General features: G+C 40.9%; 1 protein-coding gene across 1 annotated transcript in view; it reads left to right on the top strand.

Moving 5' to 3' along the window:
- The window catches only part of LOC134804773 (nostrin), a 58,827-nt gene that overhangs the window by 22,552 nt on the left and 12,640 nt on the right, over nt 1-23,635 (top strand). The window contains exon 2 of the mRNA XM_063777998.1: nt 6,801-6,990. Coding sequence (XP_063634068.1) covers nt 6,871-6,990 — 120 coding nt within the window. The 5' untranslated portion in view covers nt 6,801-6,870. The remainder of the gene's footprint in view (nt 1-6,800; nt 6,991-23,635) is intronic.

Here is a 23,635-nt window from a genome sequence, read left to right as displayed (position 1 = left end):
ATAGATATAAATTTCCAATGAAACGTATCCGAATGCCGCACTAACGGAGGCATGTAGGTAGCGGTCTTCCCGGTCCACTGCCTCACAACTCTAATACTCAACAATTATACGACTTGTATACATTAAAGTCAGCAGCAGAAATTGCACTAGAAGAATGATCTAAACAAAACTTTATTGTTTAAAAAATAAGAGCGTGTGTGGATCATTTTCACATAAGTTTTGTCACGAGTTTCAGAGTTATAAGTAGTTTAATTTTCTTCTTGATCTAATGACAAAGTGTTTGGCTTTTCCATAGAAAACATCGACATCTATAGCCAAAGTGTATGAAAAAAGCAAAACATCTTCGCGATTTCGGGGTTGGTCCAATAGTAAAATCGAGTCATGCATTTAAAGCCACATCAAGTTGGGAGACACGCTGTATAATATATTTTTTGTAAAATGATATGAATTTACGAGTAGAGTCTGTTAGGAAAGAGAAGAGTCGTGGAATGTATGGGGCCCTATATCTGGGCCCTATACATTTCACGACTCTTCTCTTCTCTTTCCGCACAAACTTTAACACCATTAGTAATCCATATCCAACCTATTACACAGACGCATTGCTGTCAAATGATTTGATTGCTCAATAAATCGCAGAGATGACATCTCGATGACGCCACATCGGTCACTGGCTTTAGTGAAAGTCGCCAAATCGAAGCCATAGAGGCATCAATCTGCAACACTTTCGTCGCGGCAAATCAATTGTCATTCTGAGGCCGGCACTCAGTACGATTTCCCTCTGTTGGGGAGCCTGTCGCTTTGCAGCCTAGTAATAATGACTTCTATGATTTTAGCCACAGATTTCTGTGATTTTAGCCGACTTGTGAATATAGTCCGGCCTTTTAGCGCTGTCTCAAAATATTTATAGTATATTTTTCAAACTGGAAGTGAACGATGATAGGTGTCATCTCCATACAATTTACAACCTAAAAATGCCAAATGTAGCAAAATTTTATTGAATTGACACCCAGTGGCGGGTTTGCAGTCTTTGCCGCCCTAGGTCCCAGTCCCTGATGTAGCCGCCCCTTTCTCAGCACCCATCATATTGACTATATTTTGAGTAGGTAATTTTTGTTATCATCAGCGAATTTTTTGTCTCAATTTGCCGACCCTAATATTTTGCCGCCTTAGGCCCAGGCCTACTGACTGGGGCCCTTAGGGCAAATCCGCCACTGTTGACATCTATCATCGTACCCTTCCACTTTAAAAAATACTATGTATAAAGTGAAAACAAAGGCTGTAGATGACGTTAGGCCAGCTGAATTCTCATTGCCACTCGAAAGTCTGTGAAAAACGGCAAAATTATAATTTTGAAATACGAGCAATAGATATTGGGAATCTAGTGGTATTAGAGTCAGGGGGCCGATTATTAACCGACTTCAATTTCATAGAAGGAGGAGGTTCTGTATTCGGTTGTGGCTATATACTTTTTTTTTTTTTTTCTATGTACGTTCACCGATTACTCCGACATCCGTAGTCCGATTTGAGTAATTCTTTTTTTGTTTAAAAGGAGCTACCTCCGAGTTGGTTCCATTTTAATTTGGTTCTGTTCTGATGATGGGATCCATGATGAATTGAGGGAACTCCTCAGGTTTTAAAGGCACATGCATGGTGTTTTGGGCGTTTTCATAAGCAACTCGAGCATTTTCTCCCGAAAACCACCAATTTGATGAAGTAGACCTGATGATGATAATTATTTTGATGATAATGATGATGATTTCTTTAAATGTAAGTATGTTCAGTGATTACTCCGGCACCTGTGATCCGATTTGAGTAATTCTTTTTTTGTTTGGAAGAAGTTACGTCCAAGATGTTTTCGTATTATTTTTGGTTCTGGTCTGATGATGGAATCCATGAGGAATTGAGGGAACTCCTCAATTTTTAAAGGCACGTGTTAAGTGATTTCGGGGTTTTCTAAAGTAACTCAAGCATTTGCTACCGAAAACACCAATTTCATGTAGGTACTGCAACTGTAGCCTTACCACGAGTTTGACATTGACATATTCGCTAACGTCTTATGCATCTAAATGTAACTTTTTATGCATCTCACTCACACTAAGGTTAGTACGAGCGAGATGCATAGGAAGTAAGTTACACACATGCTAGCGAATATATTGAAAAAATTCAAAATTCGGCCCCCAGACTGCACTAATAATTTATAGTATTTGCTTTCTCATACGCAACAGCCTGCAGAAAGCATAGGTGATTGCGAAGATAATCGCTTATTTAGGTACTTACATAATAATTGAAAATATATATGTACCTATTGTCTGCGGTTACCGCGATAGTTGTGAAATAAAACTAGGTATTTGATCGCCAGTACCCCTGTAAATATAGTGTAAATTTCAGAAGTGAAGTACGCATTTGCGTTAATTATTTTGTATGGGATTTTGAATTTCCAAAACGTCCCGCTTGGCGCGCTGTTATAATCCCATACAAAAATAGACATAAAGCAAACGCGAACGCTCGTCACGCTATTGAATGAAATTTACACTAGGGGTTTTATAAACCAAAACCCGTATCTAAATTTAAAAACTTACTTAATAATTAGGTACCTAATTAACTTTATTCGTTATCTGTCATGTACAACCTAGAAAGATAGAGTATGAAATTATGTAAACGTAATGTTTGGGGTGTCATCGTCACTTCCTTACAGCTAAAGTATATTTGAGGAATTAGCAGAGCATGGAAACATTGTTTGCAATGTTTGCATAGAAGGCCGCGAGCCGCATGCAATGCAAATGACGGTGGTGGGTATGGGTACCTAGTACTATTATTTATTCTGTGGTATGGGTGGGTTATTCCCACTAGTTACCACCAAGTTCTTATCAGTGGTACTGGGATTTATTTTCGCACCTTTTACCACTGGTAACTACTGGGAAAAATAATTCCCAGTAGTTGCCACTGACTCGGTTTGGTGTTAGTGGTAACTACACCGAGTTAGTGGTAACTACCGGGAATTATTTTTCCCAGTAGTTACCACTGGTAAGAACTTGGTGGTAACTAGTGGGAATAACCCGTATGGGTGACCTGCCTCCCGCACTCACTCGAGACATCAGCGCACCTTACGTAAACGGACAGCTCAAATTTCTAATACTGCTTCTATTATGAAATTAATATGCAAGGTTTAAATTACGCGATACGACATATTACACTATATCTACACTTTATATTTGCTAAGACATACCAAGATATATATTGATAGAATGGCTGCTTGTTTATTATTACTTTTCCCGGTGTTTATACCATTTTTGTTGTTCAGATCGAAGTGTAAACGGATATATAGGTAATCAATTGTGCAAATGACATATCAAAAAGTGTCTTGCTATGTGAGCTGGTAATTCTGGCATATTTACGGCGAGGGCGTACATTGAATCCTGAACGAAGCGAAGGATTCTATAATGGAATCCTTAGCGTAGCGAGAGATTCTAAGATAGAATCCTGAGCGTAGTGAGGGATTCAAGTGTTAACGCCACGTTAACGCCTAAGGTGAAAATAATTTTGCTACCATGTGACACATAATACTGCTTTTCACATCACCTTTGAGGAAATTATTATGTTGGAAAATATTATTAAACCTAAATAACTGGTAAGTATACAAAAAAGAAAAAAACACGTGTCCTAGAACAGAAAAGTTTCACTTTGATCCCTCCTAGCAGGGACGAAAAGTGCAGCTTTGATAAGAAAAAGCCCTTTTTCGAATAGGTGGTGTCATAACCATAAGTAATATTTGCATCGAAATATGAAGAGTAAACACAAAACTGGAAAATGTATCCGTTGTTTTTTAGGTAGGGAAATTTTGTTTTTGCCGCCAAAAAATATTTACAAATTATAATTTTTTTGGGATCCTAGAAACTTTTCTTTACACAACAGACGTGCATTTTTTTTTACTTTTGCTACATCCATACGTTTGTTCGCGGCCCATATTCAATATGACCTACGCTTACCTATTTTTTTCTAACTTAAAATATAGAAATAAATAGGTACAGTCAGCGTCATATAGTTTATTTGTATGGCGTAGGTACCGAACTATTTGAATACTTTGGATGTACCTACTATACGACGCTGACCGTACCACTGATTAGTGACGTGGTTGGTTGCTACACCTCGCGGCCGCTGGCTGGCTCTGCGACGGTTACATAATAACGGTCGCTCCGCGCCTTTGCGATTATCAATTCCTTGTATTATTAACACTTACAGTATAATATATCAATTACATAGAATTTTCTCGTTTGTTTCGTTCACGTCTACCAGGATTATATCCATAATAAAAATAAGACGACCACCAATCTAACAGAACTAGTAAAAAAGGGTCAAAGTCCGTGTTCATCATCATTTCCACTTTACAAAATGATGCTTTCCGAGAGCAAATTCACAAGTTACTATATTAAATAGAAATACCACAATATTATACTTGAATAGTTCCGTCGGGTTCTCCAGGATCCCATAATCAGATCCTGAGTTGACAATGGATATTGATGGTGATGACAACGGGACCAACTGTGCAGCCGTCTTCGGTAACATACATAAAAAACCGGCCATGTGCGAGTCGGACTCGCAAACGAAGGGTTCCGTAAGTACCATTATCTATAAAAACGGTCACCCATCCAAGTACTGACCCCGCCCGACGTTGCTTAACTTCGGTCAAAAATCACGTTTGTTGTATGGGAGCCCCACTTAAATCTTTATTATATTCTGTTTTTAGTATTTGTTGTTATAGCGGCAACACAAATACATCATCTGTGAAAATTTCAACTGTCTAGCTATCACGGTTCGTGAGATACAGCCTGGTGACAGACAGACGGACGGACGGACGGACGGACGGACGGACGGACGGACGGACGGACGGACAGCGGAGTCTTAGTAATAGGGTTCCGTTTTACCCTTTGGGTACGGAACCCTAAAAATAAAACAAGATCTTGAATTCATTGAGAACTTAACCTTGAAAATTCTAATGTCGTTTAAAAATAGGTGACCAATGTCAACCCATGGTACCGTCTGTACATACATTCCAGTAGGTACCTATGGAACATGAACTTGTTTACCAGACACATTTATTTACACATGTGCACTTTGAAATTTAATTGATTATAGGGCTTGGTCCTTATTTTATTGTGTAAAGTCTTGCTAGTAAAAATATAAAATACCAATACAATACAGCCGCAAACATTTATCAAAACAGTTAATCACTTAAAGCGGGCCACATACCCAGCAAATCTATTTATCATTAAAACATTATTATGATATTAAGTCCGTTTCAAAACGCATTGAACCTGCTCTTCGTAATGATACGGGTAGGTAACATTATCTTATTTGCTAACGTAGCCGAGGGGCCGCCTCAAATACTTACGAAGGTAGTTATGTATTACTTACACATTGATTTATAATGCACAATGTTCTATGCTCAGTTGCTCATGTACTTAGATTAGAATATATAACCACCAGGCACCAACATACAATCCACGCGTACGAAGTCGCGGGCAACAGCTAGTACCTATACCTATGTATATTATTTTATATATAAGACCTTAACTGTACCTGTGTTCCACAAATAAATTTTTACTTTTACTTTACTTTACATAAACATTTTCAGTAGGGAACCTTTATTCAAACAAGGCTAGAAGTTACCATTTGGTAGAAAAAAAATCCATATTTCTACTTATATTTTCACGCGTTAATACACAATATAAATTCCGGTATTGAATGGCGCTGTTATCATTTCGATGGATGTAATCAAGTTAGGTAATAATTAGCTTCGAATCCTCCCGGTGGGGTGTTAATGTGCAGTTTGCAAATATCTCATCAATTCATCATACTTCGCGCTGAGTGACTAAACTGTTACGCATCCATACCGGAAACAACAAAGTAACTACATATGAATAACTTCACGAGGGATACACAAGACACCTTAAAGATACACAAAAATTAACTTCATTCAATGCTTCATATTATGAATTCTGATAATTGCGATTGTCTGCAGCTAGGTAATTATGGAAAGTTTATTGACGTAACCAAACCAACTGTCGTAATTTTCTTACGGCGGGGAGAAAATGTACTCACAACGGTTATGGAAGAAAATACTCTTATGTTCTCTGTAGTTACATGTCTATACCGTGCATATACCTATTCATTATGTACACAAACACTCTATTACCTAATCAAAGTAGATACTTGAAAATTCTGTCACATTTTAATCGACCTGCACAATACACACTACTTTTGTTAAATGCTGTCAAAGTTATTGGTCAACTCAGCCTCCAACATTATAATAAAGTTTTTATAGGCATCTGGTACAATTGGCTAGCTGGTCAAAATTATTCAGTTTTACATTGTTTTTAGAGATGCAAGTATTGGCCGGTGTCTGTCAGGGGGCCGATTTTTGAAATTCGATCGCTCGATTTCGTCACTCGAAAATCGGTGGAAAACGGCGAAATGCTAATTTTTGAAATTCGAGTCTAGTGGTATTGACCACTCGATTTCAATTCTATTAATAGAATTTAAAGAGATATCATTTAACGAAATACACGAAATCGAGTGATCGAATTTCAAAAATCGGCCTCCTGGTCATGACAAACTCTAAAACTCCTACTTTTCTAAATATCTAAAGTTACGTGTAATTAATGTTTAATGCAAAATACTACATAATGTTTCGACCCTAGTTAGTAGGTATTCTAGTAATTAAGCTTGACTTGTCAATGACATTATAAAGACAACATTCGCATGCTGGAGACATGAGATGTGAACCATGGATTCTTTTGCAGGACGTTCAGCGGGACCAGCAGCAAGGCTGGCAGCGGGGATGCGCGCGCGGCCGAGGGTGACGCCGGTGCCATGAGCCGCGACGTCTCCACCAAGATCGCAGCGGGCATGGACCGCTGGCAGAACACTCTCGAGGAGATGATCAACCTCCGCACCTCCAACAACCACCAGGCCTTCAAGGATACCTCTTGGGTGAGTAACACTGTGAAAAACGTACATCTGCGGCTACACATCATTTGTGATGGTAACATTGGTAACTCAAGCTGAGAGCAAGGCCTGACTAAACCTGTTTATCTTTGTCTTATGAGTTTCTTTACAAAAGAAAGTATAATTTTTTATAGTATATACTCAGTGATAACCCAATCTTCAATAGGCAATTTTCCAGCTACTTCTAAAATAAAGAAGACTAACAAATGAACACGACATTTTACCAACAAATATATAATAATATAGCGTGGATCATATATATATGAACTGAACTCTGATCCGAATTCTGGTTCCACGTTTAATTTGCCTAACAAGCCAAGTCTACCACCAATATTTTCTAAGTTGCGAGTCGTCTTACGACGATGTGGGCATTTAGAAAGAATTTCCCTTAATTAAACTTTGATTACAACTTAGTTCGAAGATGTAGATACCTATAGGGATCTGTAATACGTTCGTATCCTAATTTAGAGCCAACAACGTTTTCCTGACAAAATCAAGCCACTTTACTAGTCTGCTAAGCCAGGCTACTACTGCTAGTCTGCCATGCGTCAGGCACCGGGCGGCTCTAAGTGACTTAAATATTAGATGGGGACAGTAGAATTTATTGTGATCTATTTGAACCTAACACGCTTTTATTTTACGATGACTGCTCACGCGCTTCCCGGAGAGGCGGAAGCATGCGTCGGACACAATTTAACTCGTGGCGAACGTTTTCTGAACTGACGTAACTCTGTATGGCGTTCACACCATTCTAAGCCTTCCATCACGCATTTTAGGTTGCATTTTTATGGCAGTGAAAGTTACTTTACGAAGAAAGTTATCGCGTGTTGCATACAACTAGACACGCCGGCATATCGATGGTAGCATTCTACTCGTACGTCCATTGATGTACCGTTACGGCACGTGACCCGCAGACAATGTACAATTTGTCAGCTAGTGATGTGTATATAATAAATACAAACGATGCCGTAGTTTGGACACGACTTCTCAATTATACTAATACTAGACGGGCCCGCAGCTCCGCTCGCGTAAATGAAATAAAGAGTTCGTCTTATGTTTAGTTAAATACCGACATTATTATGTATTCAACCCTGCCATGGTTTAAAACTGTGATAGGGATTTCTTATTTGTAGCCGTTATTTGGATAACTCAATTCGCAAATTTGTCAAAAAATGATGTGATTTGATAAAAGGCAAGATTGTATTTTTTCATCTCCACGTATTTATTTAAAACTTGTTTCAAGATAAAATTATTATTTGTTCTTATAAGCCTAGTTGCAAAAACGTTCATTAGATTAATTTTCGCCTTAAGACCCGCGACATAAATCTATTCAAAGCCATCAGGTAATTATTGCTTTTTATCGTTAGAGCGTAGGTGGAAAAATAGACCATCATTTAGGAAGCTATACGTCGAGTTCATGTCGGAGTATTACGCTTTAGGTCACATGTCCGAGTATGTACCTACCGATTCGGGTACGGGTACCTACTTTATACCCCACCACGGAATTTTACGGGACAGCACAACTGCCAAGTTAAGGACAGTTTTTAATGCTAGTAGTCCCACTTCTTCCGGTGTTTCGCTAAACGACTTGCAAATGGTAGGACCAACTGTCCAAGATGACCTGCTGTCCATACTCATACGTTTTCGACAGCATAAATACGTAATATCTGCAGATATTGAAAAAATGTATAGGACCGTATTTCGATATCCTGACGATCGAAAGTTACAGCTGAATCATTGCCCGAGTATCAGTTACTGTTAAACTCTCAAAATTTACCTAAGGGTAGTCCACTGTTAAAGTTAAACCCATTTCTGGACGAAAACTCAATAATGCGCATTGGTGGTCGCCTTGCTAACTCGGAATTTCCATATGAGCAAAAGCATCCAATCATCTTACAGTCCACTCACAAATTCACTAAGTTGCTTTTTCATTTCGAGCACAAGCATTTATTGCACGCACCACAGCTTCTGTTAGCCACAATCAAAGAGCGATACTGGCCGATAGGAGGACGCAATTTGGCTACCCCTTAAATCGCCTTTTCATACAAACATAGGTAGTCTAGTCCTCTCGGTCTTGCGATAGCTCTCGCCAGTCGCCATGGCCGAGGTTGAGCAGGTCTTGAGCAACTACGTCGTTTCAGCGGTACCTAGGACGTCCACTCGGGCGTCTCCCATTTTGTTGTCCCAAGTACCTGCGCTCTCTTCACGGCACGATCCTCTCCCATTCTCTCTAAGTGTCCGAGCCACCACTGAATTTAGCCGCTTTTGTCTCTCAATATTTCGCCACTATATCGGACCACATCCTTATTTCTATGGCAACAAAATTATATTACGATATTTGGCCGACTGCTGACTGTACATTTGCTTATTTTTATCAGGTCGCTCAATAACATCTGAACATGCACTTTAATCTACCTACATAACTTACTATCAACTTTGTATTTTTGGCCCATCTCAGCATTCTTAGCCCGTTCCCCAGACGAATGGCAATATTTGCCGAAGCCGTGGAAGTCAATCTGAATAATATAACTCAAAAATAAATTTAAAACAACAAAATACAAATTGATAATAATAATTTAGTAATTACTTTGATTGATAAGAATGATAAGTCATATATGACATAAATCACTCGTATGGGCTCTATAGACTAAGGTTGAGGTTGGCAGCACTTTTTATTTTACTTCGTGTAAAAAAACTCAGAAATACCTGTATACCAACATGACAAACATAATTTAGTTTACTTTAACTTACGGATTATTTGGTCTAATCTGTAGCACCGCCAAACGAAAGCAACCGAGAGTTGCCGAGAAATGGCCGATGAAGATTGTTATGAAAATTTATTTTCCTTATTGTAAATTAGATACGCATCGGAAGCGATAGTTTTTATGGTCTAGTTCTATTCCCATATGTAGATAATTGATTTGAACAGGTTTTTCTTATCATACGTGCGTCGTATTCGAGAAACGTGTCAAAAACTTTTTTAGAAATTTGTAAGGGGCCATCTCGCTTCTTCCCTCGTTTTTTATCCCGTTCTGGGTTTTCAATTTTATATATATGATGATACTTAGTATTATAGGTATGCTTGTATACCTATGATATTTCTATTTTACTTTACAAATTCGCAGTAGTAAAATCATGGACACACAAAAATGTAGGTACCTATACAACATTTTGATTGATATTACGAGTAAGTGTTACTATCATTTTTTTTCATATCTCATGCTCTGAAAGTGAGTCGTTGTTGTTCTAAAAGGTGCGCAGAAAGTGATACGTTTATGCTCTAGCGCAGAAAAGTAGTGTACTCCTCTGCGTCCCCGTCCCACGAACAACTGGGTGGAAACAAAATGGAAAAATAGTGTCTTTATTTCCTCGCTTGGAACAATTGGTAATTGTTTAATTTTACTAATCCCACGTTGATCCTTTTTTTATAAAAAATGATGTAAGTAAATTGTTAAAAACAAATTTTTCTTGTTTCTTTCGTTGAATTCTATTTACTCGATTTCGTAAGGCGGGAACCAACAGGAATACACCAAAAATATTTTTTTAAACCTTACACTTGCGTAAATTAGCAAAGGCAAAATCTTATACAGCCACAGTTAAACCTTTGTACGATATTAAATTGGTTTTTAAAGTTATTTAGCACTATATTCATGAAAATAAAATAAAATACAAGATAAAAAATTTGTTATATTATTAATGAAATAGTTATTTAATATTTAAAATACTTTTATCATGTTATTACGTGGTGCGGTGCACCAAGGTCGCGGTGCGGTCCGGTAGCCTGTTGCGGCTTTTAGAACGAAAAAGTATAAAATTAAAAAGTAAGAGGCAATCCCGCTGATTTTCATACTATAATGTACAAACCATTTTAAAATTACTGCAGTTTGTTAAAAAATGTGTATTTTCGTAAATATTGCAATCTAAATGATTTTCGCTAGGGGTTATTAATCTTTACACTTGTAAAGTCTCCGATTGCAAGTAAGTCCTAATGAAAAAAATCATGGCCGTAGGTCTATTAGGTACTTCAATTGCTGATTTTGCGAAATTGCCTTGTCTTGTTTGGTTTCCTCGCATTCGATATGAAAAGTAGAGTGTTTAACTCGGGTGAAAGGCACCATTTCCGTCTCGGACTATTGGCGCTCTCACTGCGTTCGAGCGCCAAACTACCTCGACAGAAATGGGTGCCTTTCAACCCTTGGTTAACAATCTACTAATTAAATTATTTTTGAAAGCGTTAAAACCATTGATTACGTACTTTTACAGCGAATTAAAAAGTTGTTAACATTCGACCACGACCTTGCATGAATATCAAGCCACATTGAGGGAGGAGGGAGGATGTATAATATTGGTTTGTGTTTTTTCACAAGACAACCTCTAGTAGTAATAAAACAAAACATGTTATACCTAAGGAATATGGACAGAAATTATGTAACACAAAAAATGGTTTCTAACTGCTGTAGTGACATAATAACATAGCCGTTTTTCACAAGTATTTATACAACTAAGGTAGAAAACAATACAACATAAAGCATGTAACATAACCATAAAAAAAAATTAACGACGGATTTTAACAGTTACAGATTACGTTACTGGAAAGCAATAATGTTGTTTTATTTTACTGGTATGCTAAAACAATAGGTATAAGTCGATTTAATTCCACTCCTCGCAATTATCAAACACCCTAAAATCTACACAAAGAACCCTTTCATGGCATTTGTTGTGAAAACCAGCAATAGTATTTTATACAATCGTCATATAATAGAGAGTTTTTCAGTCGAGTACCGTGTTTAGGCAACGAAGCTTGCTGAGTTGCCTAAGTCAGGTACGAGATTGAAAAGCTTGATTATATCACTATTGTATACAATACTTTTTCTACTAGTCAACAAAAATAATACTTTAAACTAGTAGAATTATACAAACAAACCAAACCAAAAGTATACAGCTAAGATTTCCGCGACCCGGCCGCCGCGCCCCGCGCCCCACGGCGGGCTGGTCAACGACACCTTCTCGTAACTCATGAGGCCCTGGTACTTGCTCCGCGCTAAATTCAAATTTTAGACAATTGTTTTCTCGATTTTGGCCACCGTAGCCTATGGAGACTAACAAGCAACACTAAGTGGTTTTCGTAGTCTAGGGATGTTGCTATATTAAGGGTGTCACATGCGCGTTTCTGACTTATGAACTAATTGTTTCTACTGTACAACCTAAATAGTATTTTATACAATCGTGATATAATAGAGAGTTTTTCAGTCGAGTACCGTGTTTAGGCAACGAAGCTTGCTGAGTTGCCTAAGTAAGGTACGAGATTGAAAAGCTCGATTGTATCACTATTGTATACAATACTTTTTCTACTAGTCAACAAAAATAATACTTTAAACTAGTAATATCATACAAACAAACCAAACCAAAAGTATACAGCTCTGCTAAGATTCGCAAGCAGCTGCGATACCTTCATACTACTACGCGCCCCGGCCGCCGCGCCCTGCGCCCCACGGCAGGCTGGTCAACGACACCTTCTCGTAACTCATGAGGCCCTGGTACTTGCTCCGCGCTAATTTCAAATTTTAGACAATTGTTTTCTCGATTTTGGCCACCGTAGCCTATGGAGACTAACAAGCAACACTAAGTGGTTTTCGTAGTCTATGGATGTTGCTATATTAAGGGTGTCACATGCGCGTTTCTGACTTATGAACCAATTGTTTCTACTATACAACCTAAAATAATTAATTTGAGCTATGGTTTTGTTTCGTCCTCTTGATCGCGGCGAGCTGTGATTGGTCAATTTCATTATAGTTGACTAAACTGTATCGGAATGAATATTATAGTTGAGTTGGGAGCCCATACATTAAAAATACCCAATTGCAGTTTGGTATAAGAAATCTTAATTCAAGAATTACAGTCGACTAGTAAAAAAAATATATAAGTACCCACCCAGCAGACAATAGTACATTATTGTCGAGGCTCGGAAGTAGCTACTTGCAGGCTGAGGATTCGTTTTAAACGGACGACCTTGGGAATCCGTTTAATTGAATCCGAAGCCAGCAAGTAGCCTTCCAGCCGAGTCATATATAGTGCTTTTCTCAAAAATGGTGCAAGAAATATAAATATCATAGAAATATTTTACAAAAGCAACTTTCTTACGTATATATTTTCACAGAAAAAAGTAGAAACAATTGTAAAAATTAGCTTTTCTCAAAAATGGACGGCAAATTCGACTTTGCCGTTTAAAAAATAGGTCGCGAAGCGCGTAGTTTATGGTCAGTAATAAATTAAAAAGTTAAAAACATTGCAGTCTCTATTTTGGGACTGCAATGTTGCATACAAATTCCATTATTTGTCGAGTTCCAAACTTTTTAAAAGTTGAAATGGCCATATCAAATGAAGGCACAGGCCCATTAAACAGCCAAACAGATGATTAGTACCGCGACTATTTAGCTGTCTCAAATAGGTTGACGTATTTTCGGCAGAAAAATACACTTCTATTTTTTTATTAAAAAAATAAAAAGGCGGCAAAGCTAATTTTTTCAATTGTTTCTACTTTTTTCTGTGAAAATATATACGTAAGAACGTTGCTTTTGTAAAATATTTCTATGATATTTATATTTCTTGCACCATTTTTGAGAAAAGCACTATATATGACTCGGCTGGAAGGCTACTTGCTGGCTTCGGATTCAATTAAACGGACTCCCAAGGTCGTCCGTTTAAAACGAATCCTCAGCCTGCAAGTAGCTACTTCCGATCCTCGACAATAATGTACTATTGCCGCCTTTTTATTTTTTAATAAAAAAATAGAAGTGTATTTTTCTGCCGAAAATACGCCAACCTATTTGAGACAGCTAAATAGTCGCGGTACTAATAATCTGTTTGGCTGTTTAAAGGGCCTGTGCCTTCATTTGATATGGCCATTTCAACTTTTAAAAAGTTTGGAACTCGACAAATAATGGAATTTGTATGCAACATTGCAGTCCCAAAATCGAGACTGCAATGTTTTTAACTTTTTAATTTTTGACTGACCATCAACTACGCGCTTCGCAACCTATTTTTTAAACGGCAAAGTCGACTTTGCCGTCCATTTTTGAGAAAAAGAATAAACGCTGCGCGTCATCTAAATTATCTAGAAAATTGTGGATACCATGCGATGAGACGATTAAAATACGCCAGAGTAATTACAAGTTGTAGATCAACTGGCTTGCGAAATGTCCACACTTGCCTGTCAGGCCGCTGCTAGTCACAGACGACAAGCGGCTTAATATTTTTATACCAACTCGTAATCGTAAAGGTAAAGGCTCTCTTGATGGTTTTTAAAACTGAAAAATATATTTTCTCAAAAATGGACGGCAAAGTCGACTTTGCCGTTTAAAAAATTGGTCGCGAAGCACGGAGTTTATGGTCAGTCGAAAATTAAAAAGTTAAAAACATTGCAGTCTCGATTTTGGGACTGTATAAATGTTGCATACAAATTCCATTATTTGTCGTGTTCCAAACTTTTTAAAAGTTAAAATGGTCATATCAAATGAAGGCACAGGCCCATTAAACAGCCAAACAGATGATTAGTACTTATAATTATAATGTTGGTACCGCGACTATTTAGCTGTTTCAAATAGGTTGGCGTATTTTCGGCAGAAAAATACACTTTTATTTTTTAATTAAAAAAATAAAAGGCGGCAAAGCTAATTATTTCAATTGATTCTACTTTTTTCTGTGAAAATATATACGTGAGAACGTTGCTTCTGTGAAATATTTCTATTATATTTATATTTCTTGCACCATTTTTGAGAAAAGCACTATATATGACTCGGCTGGAAGGCTACTTGCTGGCTTCGGATTCATTTAAACGGACTCCCAAGGTCGTCCGTTTAATACGAATCCTCAGCCTGCAAGTAGCTACTTCCGAGCCTCGACAATAATGTACTATTGATGCTAATTTTGATTTGTTTCCTTAGGTTGGCTAGTGAAATTGACATTTAAATGATGATTTTGAATGATGAATACTTAATAACGTTCATTTGGGGTTTTGGGTTGGTTTGATGTTTTACAGTGAATATTTTCCTCGCGTTGGTGTGTTGAAAATTTTTGTGTTTCACTCGGTGGCAAAATTTGTTTAACCCTCGCAGCGCTCGAGATTCTACTTTTCTAACCACTCGCTACTCGTGGTTCAATTTTGGTATCTTTCGCTTGCTCGGGTATCAATACTAGCACGAGCGGTTAAAAGAATACCTTTGTCACCTTTTAAAATGAATAACTATTTTTCACCTCAGCAGCTCGAACAAGGGTACATTGCTTCTTAAAAATAGTGAGCAAAATGCGATTTTCCTCACTGAGTGAGACAAAATGACATTCAAGTGACCTTTATAGACAAATGTCATTTCAACATGCGGGGTCTAATACAAGTTCGAAATACTTGGGTTATATTATCTCTGTCCCTTTCACACTGTTAGCAAAAAGAAACAGACAACAAAAAGCTACAACGACATTCAACGATATATTGAGGGTTTATAATAGACCCCTGAAAACTTCAGACCGCATCGTTCCAAACCACGTACGAGAATAATTTCTTAATAATCAATTAATAAAAATAAAGTTTAAAATTTGATAAAAACTGATAAAATACTATATTTTACGTATTTTATGGTACAATTAAAATAATGAACTCAAAAAATACACAGATTATCACACATAATTAATTATTTTACTTTTAAGAATTTCTACCATAGTTGACAAATAGTTCCGCAATTCGGACCGTATCTTAAGGGGCCCACTGATTAACAGTCCGCCGGACGGTATCGGCCTGTCAGTTAGAACAAAATTTTGACAGTTCCGAACAACTGACAGGCCGATACCGTCCGGCGGACTGTTAATCAGTGGGCCCCTTTACAAAGTTTTTTTTACAAAAGTTGTCGATTGAATTGTCAGTTGATGTTTATTATTTCCATATTATTTTACTGAAATTTATTATTACGTTTTGTTTTTGTGTTCGATTGCGGTAATTAATCTTAATTGTTTGTATATCTTAAGAAAACATGAGTGCAGGTATTAAGTGATGAAGAAGGATTACATTTTTCAAGTTGTCTAATAGGTATGTTCTCACTGCTCAGGTGAAAAAAATTGTGTACTACACGAGATCAAAGTTATTTACATCTCGTGCGCTTTTGAGTCCCTTACTACGCTCAAGATTCTATAATAGATTCACTCGCTACGCTCGTGATTATAGAATCTTTCGCTTGCATGGGACTCAAAATAAGCACTCGAAAAAATATCAAACTTTGATCTCTTGTTGTACAAATAACTATTATCACACTTGCTCGAAAAATACCTTATTTCATGCAGTACACCTGCAGGACATGGCTCTATATTGTTCCCGTGGGAGTTATGGATGGTGAAAAAAAAGTTAAAACTCCCTAGAGATTTACCTAATTATTAAAGCCGACCACTTTGTACATATAGGTTCAGTGAGCGTCATATAGTAGGTAGAATCCAAAGTACTCAATGCATAAAAATGATATTTCGCAAGTAAATAGCAATTTAAAAATGAAATATGTTATTTGCTAATCCGTCAAGTGGACGAAAACTAGAGCATGGACGGAAACTAGCGCAATGACCCTATAAGCTTTAAATGCAGTTCATTTTTTTGTAGACAAAGCCCTAAATAATTCGTGAATACAGGTAAGGCCTTAACACGCATATATGTACTATAACCTCTGTGGTTGTTTAAGTTAGGTCATTAATATTCAGTAAGTTTACTACCGCTGGCGGCGCCAAGCCGTAACGTCTTCGTTAGCAGTAGAAGAAACAATGCAATATGTTGTAATGTAATGTACTCAGATGTAAATATTCGTTAAAATTCCGTTACGGGTAAATGTTTCGTCATAAAGTACCGACCGACACACTTTTGTTTCCAATTCTAAACCTTATTACTAGGATATAAGATTATGTATGTGTGATGTATGTATATTTATTAAATGTATATTGCACCTGCGGGCTCCATACCTGCTATGGAAATCCTATTTAACGTTTAAACAGGAAACGTAGCCCATGCCCATCCAGGAAACGCTCAAGTTAATATTGTCTGTCCATTGTAACCTAACACTCCATATTAATATTATAAATGCGAAATAATTCGGTCTGTCTGTTAACTTTTCACGGCTAAACTATTGAACCGTAAGGTGACGATTGTTACACAAACTTAATACCTTTGTGGGAACACTCGATTGACATCATGTGTTTTAACAGAAACACAGAATTGTTCTGATAAGAACAGTTGCGATCGACTGACACTCTGCGATTAAACAGAGAAACAGGACGTGCCCTGACAAGGGCAGTTTTATGTTGCTCTGAGAAGAACATTTTACGTCGCCCTGATAAGGGCAGTTTGCGTGCTCTGAGAAGAGCAGTTTTATATTGTCCTGAGAAGGACAGTTTAATATCCGGAGCCTGCAGCATCCTCGTCGATCTCGTCGTGTCTTCCAATCAGCGAGCGCGTAGCAGCGAAGCGAGGCACGGCGATCCGACGACGCGATGTTTACTCCACGGCGGCCGGCGAGCGAAAGGGCTGGCGCCGGCGGCCAACTCAGTTTTATTCCAGCGCGGCACGCGCCGCGCCTGCGCAGTGGCACGCGCGCGCTCTCGCTCTGGCACGCGCCCGCGCACCGTATATCTCCATCTCACTCTATTGTAAATACGTCTCTTTCTTGCTTTTCTCAAATTGTGTATAAATACCGTGAGTTTTGTAAATAAATTATCATTCTTGTACATACTACAAAGCGTTTCACTTCTACTACAAACCTTCTGATACACCAGTAGCCATAGCTTGCTATAGTGGTGACCACCGACTCTGGACAAGAAGAATCACAATCAAGAAGATGCCTCCCAACGATGAAAAAAAAAGCGATGCCCCGGAAGAAGCCAGCAGCCTCACCAACCCATCTCCGGCAGCAGCACTTATATCTCACGATGTGGCGGCGATATCACTCTCCCTGCGCGTCCCACCGTTCTGGCGAGACCAGCCAATACTCTGGTTCTGCAGTTTCGAGGCGGCAACGGCAGAGCTGAAGAGAAGCCAGGCGCAGCTCGCTCAGATGGTTATCGCGCAGCTAGAAAAACAAGATATTCAAAATATCAGCGACCTCATCTACTCCCCGCCCGAAGAGAATTACTACACCGCCATCAAAAACAGACTCATCTCGGTGTACGAGGAGAGCAACAGCGCGCAGACCAAGAAGCTGTTATCCCAAGTCGAGCTCGGGGAGCAGAAACCCAGTCAGCTGTTACGACGGATGAAGACGCTGAACAAGGAGAAGTTTCCTGAGACAACGATACAGATGATGTGGCTTGATCATCTCCCGCCACACGTACGCTCCGTGCTCACCGTCAGCGAAGCGTTCAAAATTAAAACGACGTTAGAGGACCTCGCGCTGCTCGCCGACAAAATGTTGGAGCACACGCCAACATCAGCGTCGCACCAAATCGCCGCAGTTTCTACTACCGCAGTCTTACCACCTTCGCTACCAACACCTCCACCGTCTACGTCAGCTCTCGACGCACAGTACCTCATCGGCGAGATTAGACGGCTATCGCTCGAAGTCGCCGAGCTCCGTTCGAGACCGCGCGAAAACTATAATCAACGCTACAGCCGCTCGCACCGCCGTTTCCCATCGCGCCCACGAAACCAATCGCAAGACCGAAGCCCACGCAGCCGCAGAAGCTCGCCGATGCCGTATTGCCATTACCACCGCCGTTTCGGGATGGACGCTCAGAAATGCGCACAGCCGTGCAGCTTCAAACCGATACCGGCAACACCATCAACAGCGGAAAACTAGACGTAACGCTGGATGCGGCGGAAACCGGCGTTACAACAAGATCTCACCGCCTCTTCGTACGTGACCGAACCAGCAAGCTCGTTTTCTTGGTTGACACGGGAGCCAACATCTCCGTCCTGCCAAGAACACCCGGCACGAAGGCGCAACCCCTACCCTTTCAACTGTACGCCGCCAATAATACAGTTATTCCCACCTACGGCGAGAAGACGCTGGAGCTCGATCTCAACCTACGCAGACCATTCCGGTGGAAGTTCATCATCGCTGCAGTATCGAAGCCAATCATCGGTGCAGACTTCCTGGACTACCACCACATCATAGTCGACATCACCAGGAGGCGACTAATCGACGGCAAAACCCTACTATATACGAACGCACAACTCTGTACCGCAAACATACCTACCGTGCGCAGTATAGACGTGCAACAGTCGTACCACAACATACTTGCCGACTACCCTGGTACAACTCGTCTCACCTCCATGAAGCTCAGCCCGAAACACGTCGAGCATTTCATCGAAACAACCGGACCACCACTTCACTGCAGACCACGTCCGATTGCACCGCACCGCTACGAACTCGTGAAGAAAGAATTTGCCAACATGATGGAACAGGGCCTATGCAGACCAAGCAAAAGCCCTTGGGCATCACCTCTTCACGTCGTACCGAAGAAGAATGGCGAATTACGTGTGTGTGGCGATTACCGACGGCTTAACGCAATCACTAAGCCCGACCGCTACCCAATACCACGCATACGTGATTTTACCTACCAACTCGCCGGAAAGCAAATATTCTCCACCTTGGACCTCAACCGCGCCTACCAACAACTACCAATAGCAGAGCAAGACGTCGAGAAGAGCGCCATTATAACTCCATTCGGCTTATTCGAGTTTCCAAGAATGTGCCCCGGCCTAAAAAACTGCGGACAGACATTCCAACGCTTCATACATGAAGTACTGCGCGACCTCGACTTCGTGTTCCCGTTCGTTGACGACCTACTTATCGCGTCAGCCGACAAAGATACGCACGAGAAGCACCTACGCGCCGTACTAAGCAGACTCGAAGACTACGGTATAACTATCAACCCGTCGAAATGCGTATTCGGACAGCCATCGGTCAAGTTCCTGGGCTACGAAGTCAGCAAAGACGGCATACGACCACCTACCGAGAAAGTGCAAGCAATCATCGACTACCCTAAGCCGAAAAACATCGATGAGCTGCGAAGATTCCTCGGCATGCTGAATTTTTACCGCGAAAACATTAAAAATGCCGCGCAAATTCAAGCACCTCTCTGCAAATACCTACACAATGCGAAGAAGCGCGACAAGACCGAAATCAGCTGGGACGGCGAAGCTGACGAAGCTTTCGACGCGTGCAAAGCGAGCATCCAAAACGCCGCTTTGCTCGCGCACCCCTCCCACCACGCCCCGCTAGCAATATTTAGCGATGCGAGCGACAGAGCCGCGGGAGCATCGCTAAACCAATTCGTGAACGAAGCTTGGCAACCACTTGGCTACTTTTCTAAAAAGTTCTCCGATGCCCAGACCCGCTATAGCACATTCGACCGTGAACTACTAGCAATATACCTCAGTACGAAGCACTTCCGGAAGATGTTCGAAGGACGTGAACTTATAATTTTCACCGACCACAAGCCGCTCACCTACGCATTCACCAAAACAAGCAATAACAACGAATCACCGCGCCGCACCCGTCAGCTGTTGTATATCAGTGAATTCACTACTGATATACGACACATACCCGGAACGCAAAACGCCGCTGCAGACGCCCTATCTCGCATCGAAGCCATCGCATGTCCATCTCCTATCGACTACGAACAACTAGCAAGAGCGCAAGAGCGAGATAGCGACACCATCCGATCACTCGCACAGCAAGACAACCTATCGATGAAACAAGTCACAATTCCCGGAACTACAGTCAAACTCTACTGCGAAACATCGACGCCGCACTTACGACCTTACGTACCCGAAGAGCATCGCCGTGCCGCTTTCAACGCAGTACACAACACAAGTCATCCTGGAATTAGAACGTCACGCAAACTCGTCGCTCAACGCTACTTTTGGCCCGGACTAAATGCCGATGTAGGCAAATGGGCAAAAGTCTGCGTTCACTGCCAACGTGCGAAAATCCAGCGACACACTGCAAGCCCTATTTCAAGTTTCCCGCCAACTACAAGGTTCGAGCATATACACGTCGACCTTGTAGGACCGCTACCTACTGCCGCCAGCGGACACAGATACCTACTCACTATGATTGACCGCGCAACCAGATGGCCCGAAGTGACACCATTATGCGAGATCACCGCCGAAGACGTCGCCAAAGCTCTATACGAAGGCTGGATCTCCCGCTTCGGCTGCCCCGCTACCATCACGACCGACCAAGGACGGCAATTCGAGAGTCGAGTATTTGCGTCACTCACCCGCTTACTCGGCATCGAAAGAACCCGAACTACGCCGTACCATGCCCAAGCGAACGGTATGATTGAAAGGTTCCACAGAAGTCTCAAGGCCGCACTCAAGGCCAGGCTACAGAACGACAAGTCATGGATCGACACAATACCTAGCGTTCTACTTGGATTACGAGCCGCACTACGCACAGACACCGGTGTAAGCCCAGCCCTACTCACTTACGGCTGCAGTGTACGACTAACCGGCGAACTGTTACTACCTACGCGCGATGACGTCACCATGGACTCCGACTTCGTGGAAAAACTACGAGCGACCATACACAGCCTAACACCGACAGTAATGATCCCGCATGGCAACAAGAAACCTATCTTCGTGCATCGTGACCTTCAAACCTGCGAACAAGTATTCGTACGAGTTGACGCCGTAAAGAAGCCGCTACAAGCACCTTACGACGGACCCTACCGAGTACTAAAACGCAACGACAAAATATTCACTCTGCAGCTACCTAATCGCCAGATGAATATTTCGATCGACCGCTTAAAACCCGCATTCATCATCGCAGACACCGAGCAAGAAACACCTACGAGTACAACGGACATACCTACAACCTTAACGACCGCAACAAATATACCTACAGCTACGAGTTCAACGAAAACGCCTAACATACCTACAACGACGAGCACAACGATCGCAACGAAAATGCCTACAGCTACAACATCGAACAAAACTTCGCAACCGACTGTACCACCGAGTTTACCGACATCACAACAAAACAACAACAACCAACAACAGAAAAAAGGCATCCTGAAACGAAGAGATGAACCAGACGCAACCACGACCACGCAAGTACCTACAAGCACGAGCACAACACGCCGAGGCCGCACTATTCGCCTGCCGGTACGCTTCGCTTGAGGGGGAACCCTGTGGGAACACTCGATTGACATCATGTGTTTTAACAGAAACACAGAATTGTTCTGATAAGAACAGTTGCGATCGACTGACACTCTGCGATTAAACAGAGAAACAGGACGTGCCCTGACAAGGGCAGTTTTATGTTGCTCTGAGAAGAACATTTTACGTCGCCCTGATAAGGGCAGTTTGCGTGCTCTGAGAAGAGCAGTTTTATATTGTCCTGAGAAGGACAGTTTAATATCCGGAGCCTGCAGCATCCTCGTCGATCTCGTCGTGTCTTCCAATCAGCGAGCGCGTAGCAGCGAAGCGAGGCACGGCGATCCGACGACGCGATGTTTACTCCACGGCGGCCGGCGAGCGAAAGGGCTGGCGCCGGCGGCCAACTCAGTTTTATTCCAGCGCGGCACGCGCCGCGCCTGCGCAGTGGCACGCGCGCGCTCTCGCTCTGGCACGCGCCCGCGCACCGTATATCTCCATCTCACTCTATTGTAAATACGTCTCTTTCTTGCTTTTCTCAAATTGTGTATAAATACCGTGAGTTTTGTAAATAAATTATCATTCTTGTACATACTACAAAGCGTTTCACTTCTACTACAAACCTTCTGATACACCAGTAGCCATAGCTTGCTATACCTTCATGGTAACTCCAAAAAAGAAGAGGTTTCTCGATTAGTCTCCTTTTTTTTCTGATATGATGGGATCCTAAAGACTTCGAGGGAACTCGTCAAATATAACAGGCACAATATATCCATAAATAATAATGATGTAAGTACAACATCGATTTTTTTGTAAAAAACCTTACTGGTATACTATACCTAGATGCTAATGCATTCCATGAGATATATGCGCTATGCGGGATGCCTCTAAAACGGCCACGAGGCATTCCATAAACTGGGGCCTTATTCCTATACGACTAATAGTACACTTTCTGATATATGCCATGGCCGCTCCCGCCTGCGCTCCTAACTTGGAGCACTCCGGCCACTTGCACAACGACATCCTTTACCTACCCATAAATGTACCTAATTATTTAAACATTCAGTTTTAAATAGCATATTCCCATTGACTATTCAACCTTGCTTTATCGTCCCTCATACGGCCTACGCAACCCATTCTGCTTCCAAATTTGCCATTAGGTAAGTAGGTAGACCAACAAATGGAAGTCAACAATTTGTGAATCATAATTGTGGTATAATGTCAAAATCTGTGAATGCCATATTATAATAATTAATTAATAAGTTCGAGTTAAGAGTCGTGATACTTATTCTTGTTTGTATAAGAATTCTCTCATTAGATAGATACTCATTATAGCTAGTTTGTTAGTGCACGACACCTTGCACTTTGTGACTATGCGCTGAAACTTGGCACAGTTGATTCTTAGCTGGTCATGAGCAGATACAGACCGGGAGACCTCGAGAGCCACGTCTCATTTAGTGGGGGGGAGGGGGAAGTTCGACGCCGCCGCGCTTCACTTGGAGCAAC

Source organism: Cydia splendana, chromosome Z, assembly GCF_910591565.1.
Source record: "Cydia splendana chromosome Z, ilCydSple1.2, whole genome shotgun sequence".
Taxonomy (NCBI): Eukaryota; Metazoa; Arthropoda; class Insecta; order Lepidoptera; family Tortricidae; genus Cydia; species Cydia splendana.
This window is presented reverse-complemented; position numbering and strand designations above follow the sequence as displayed.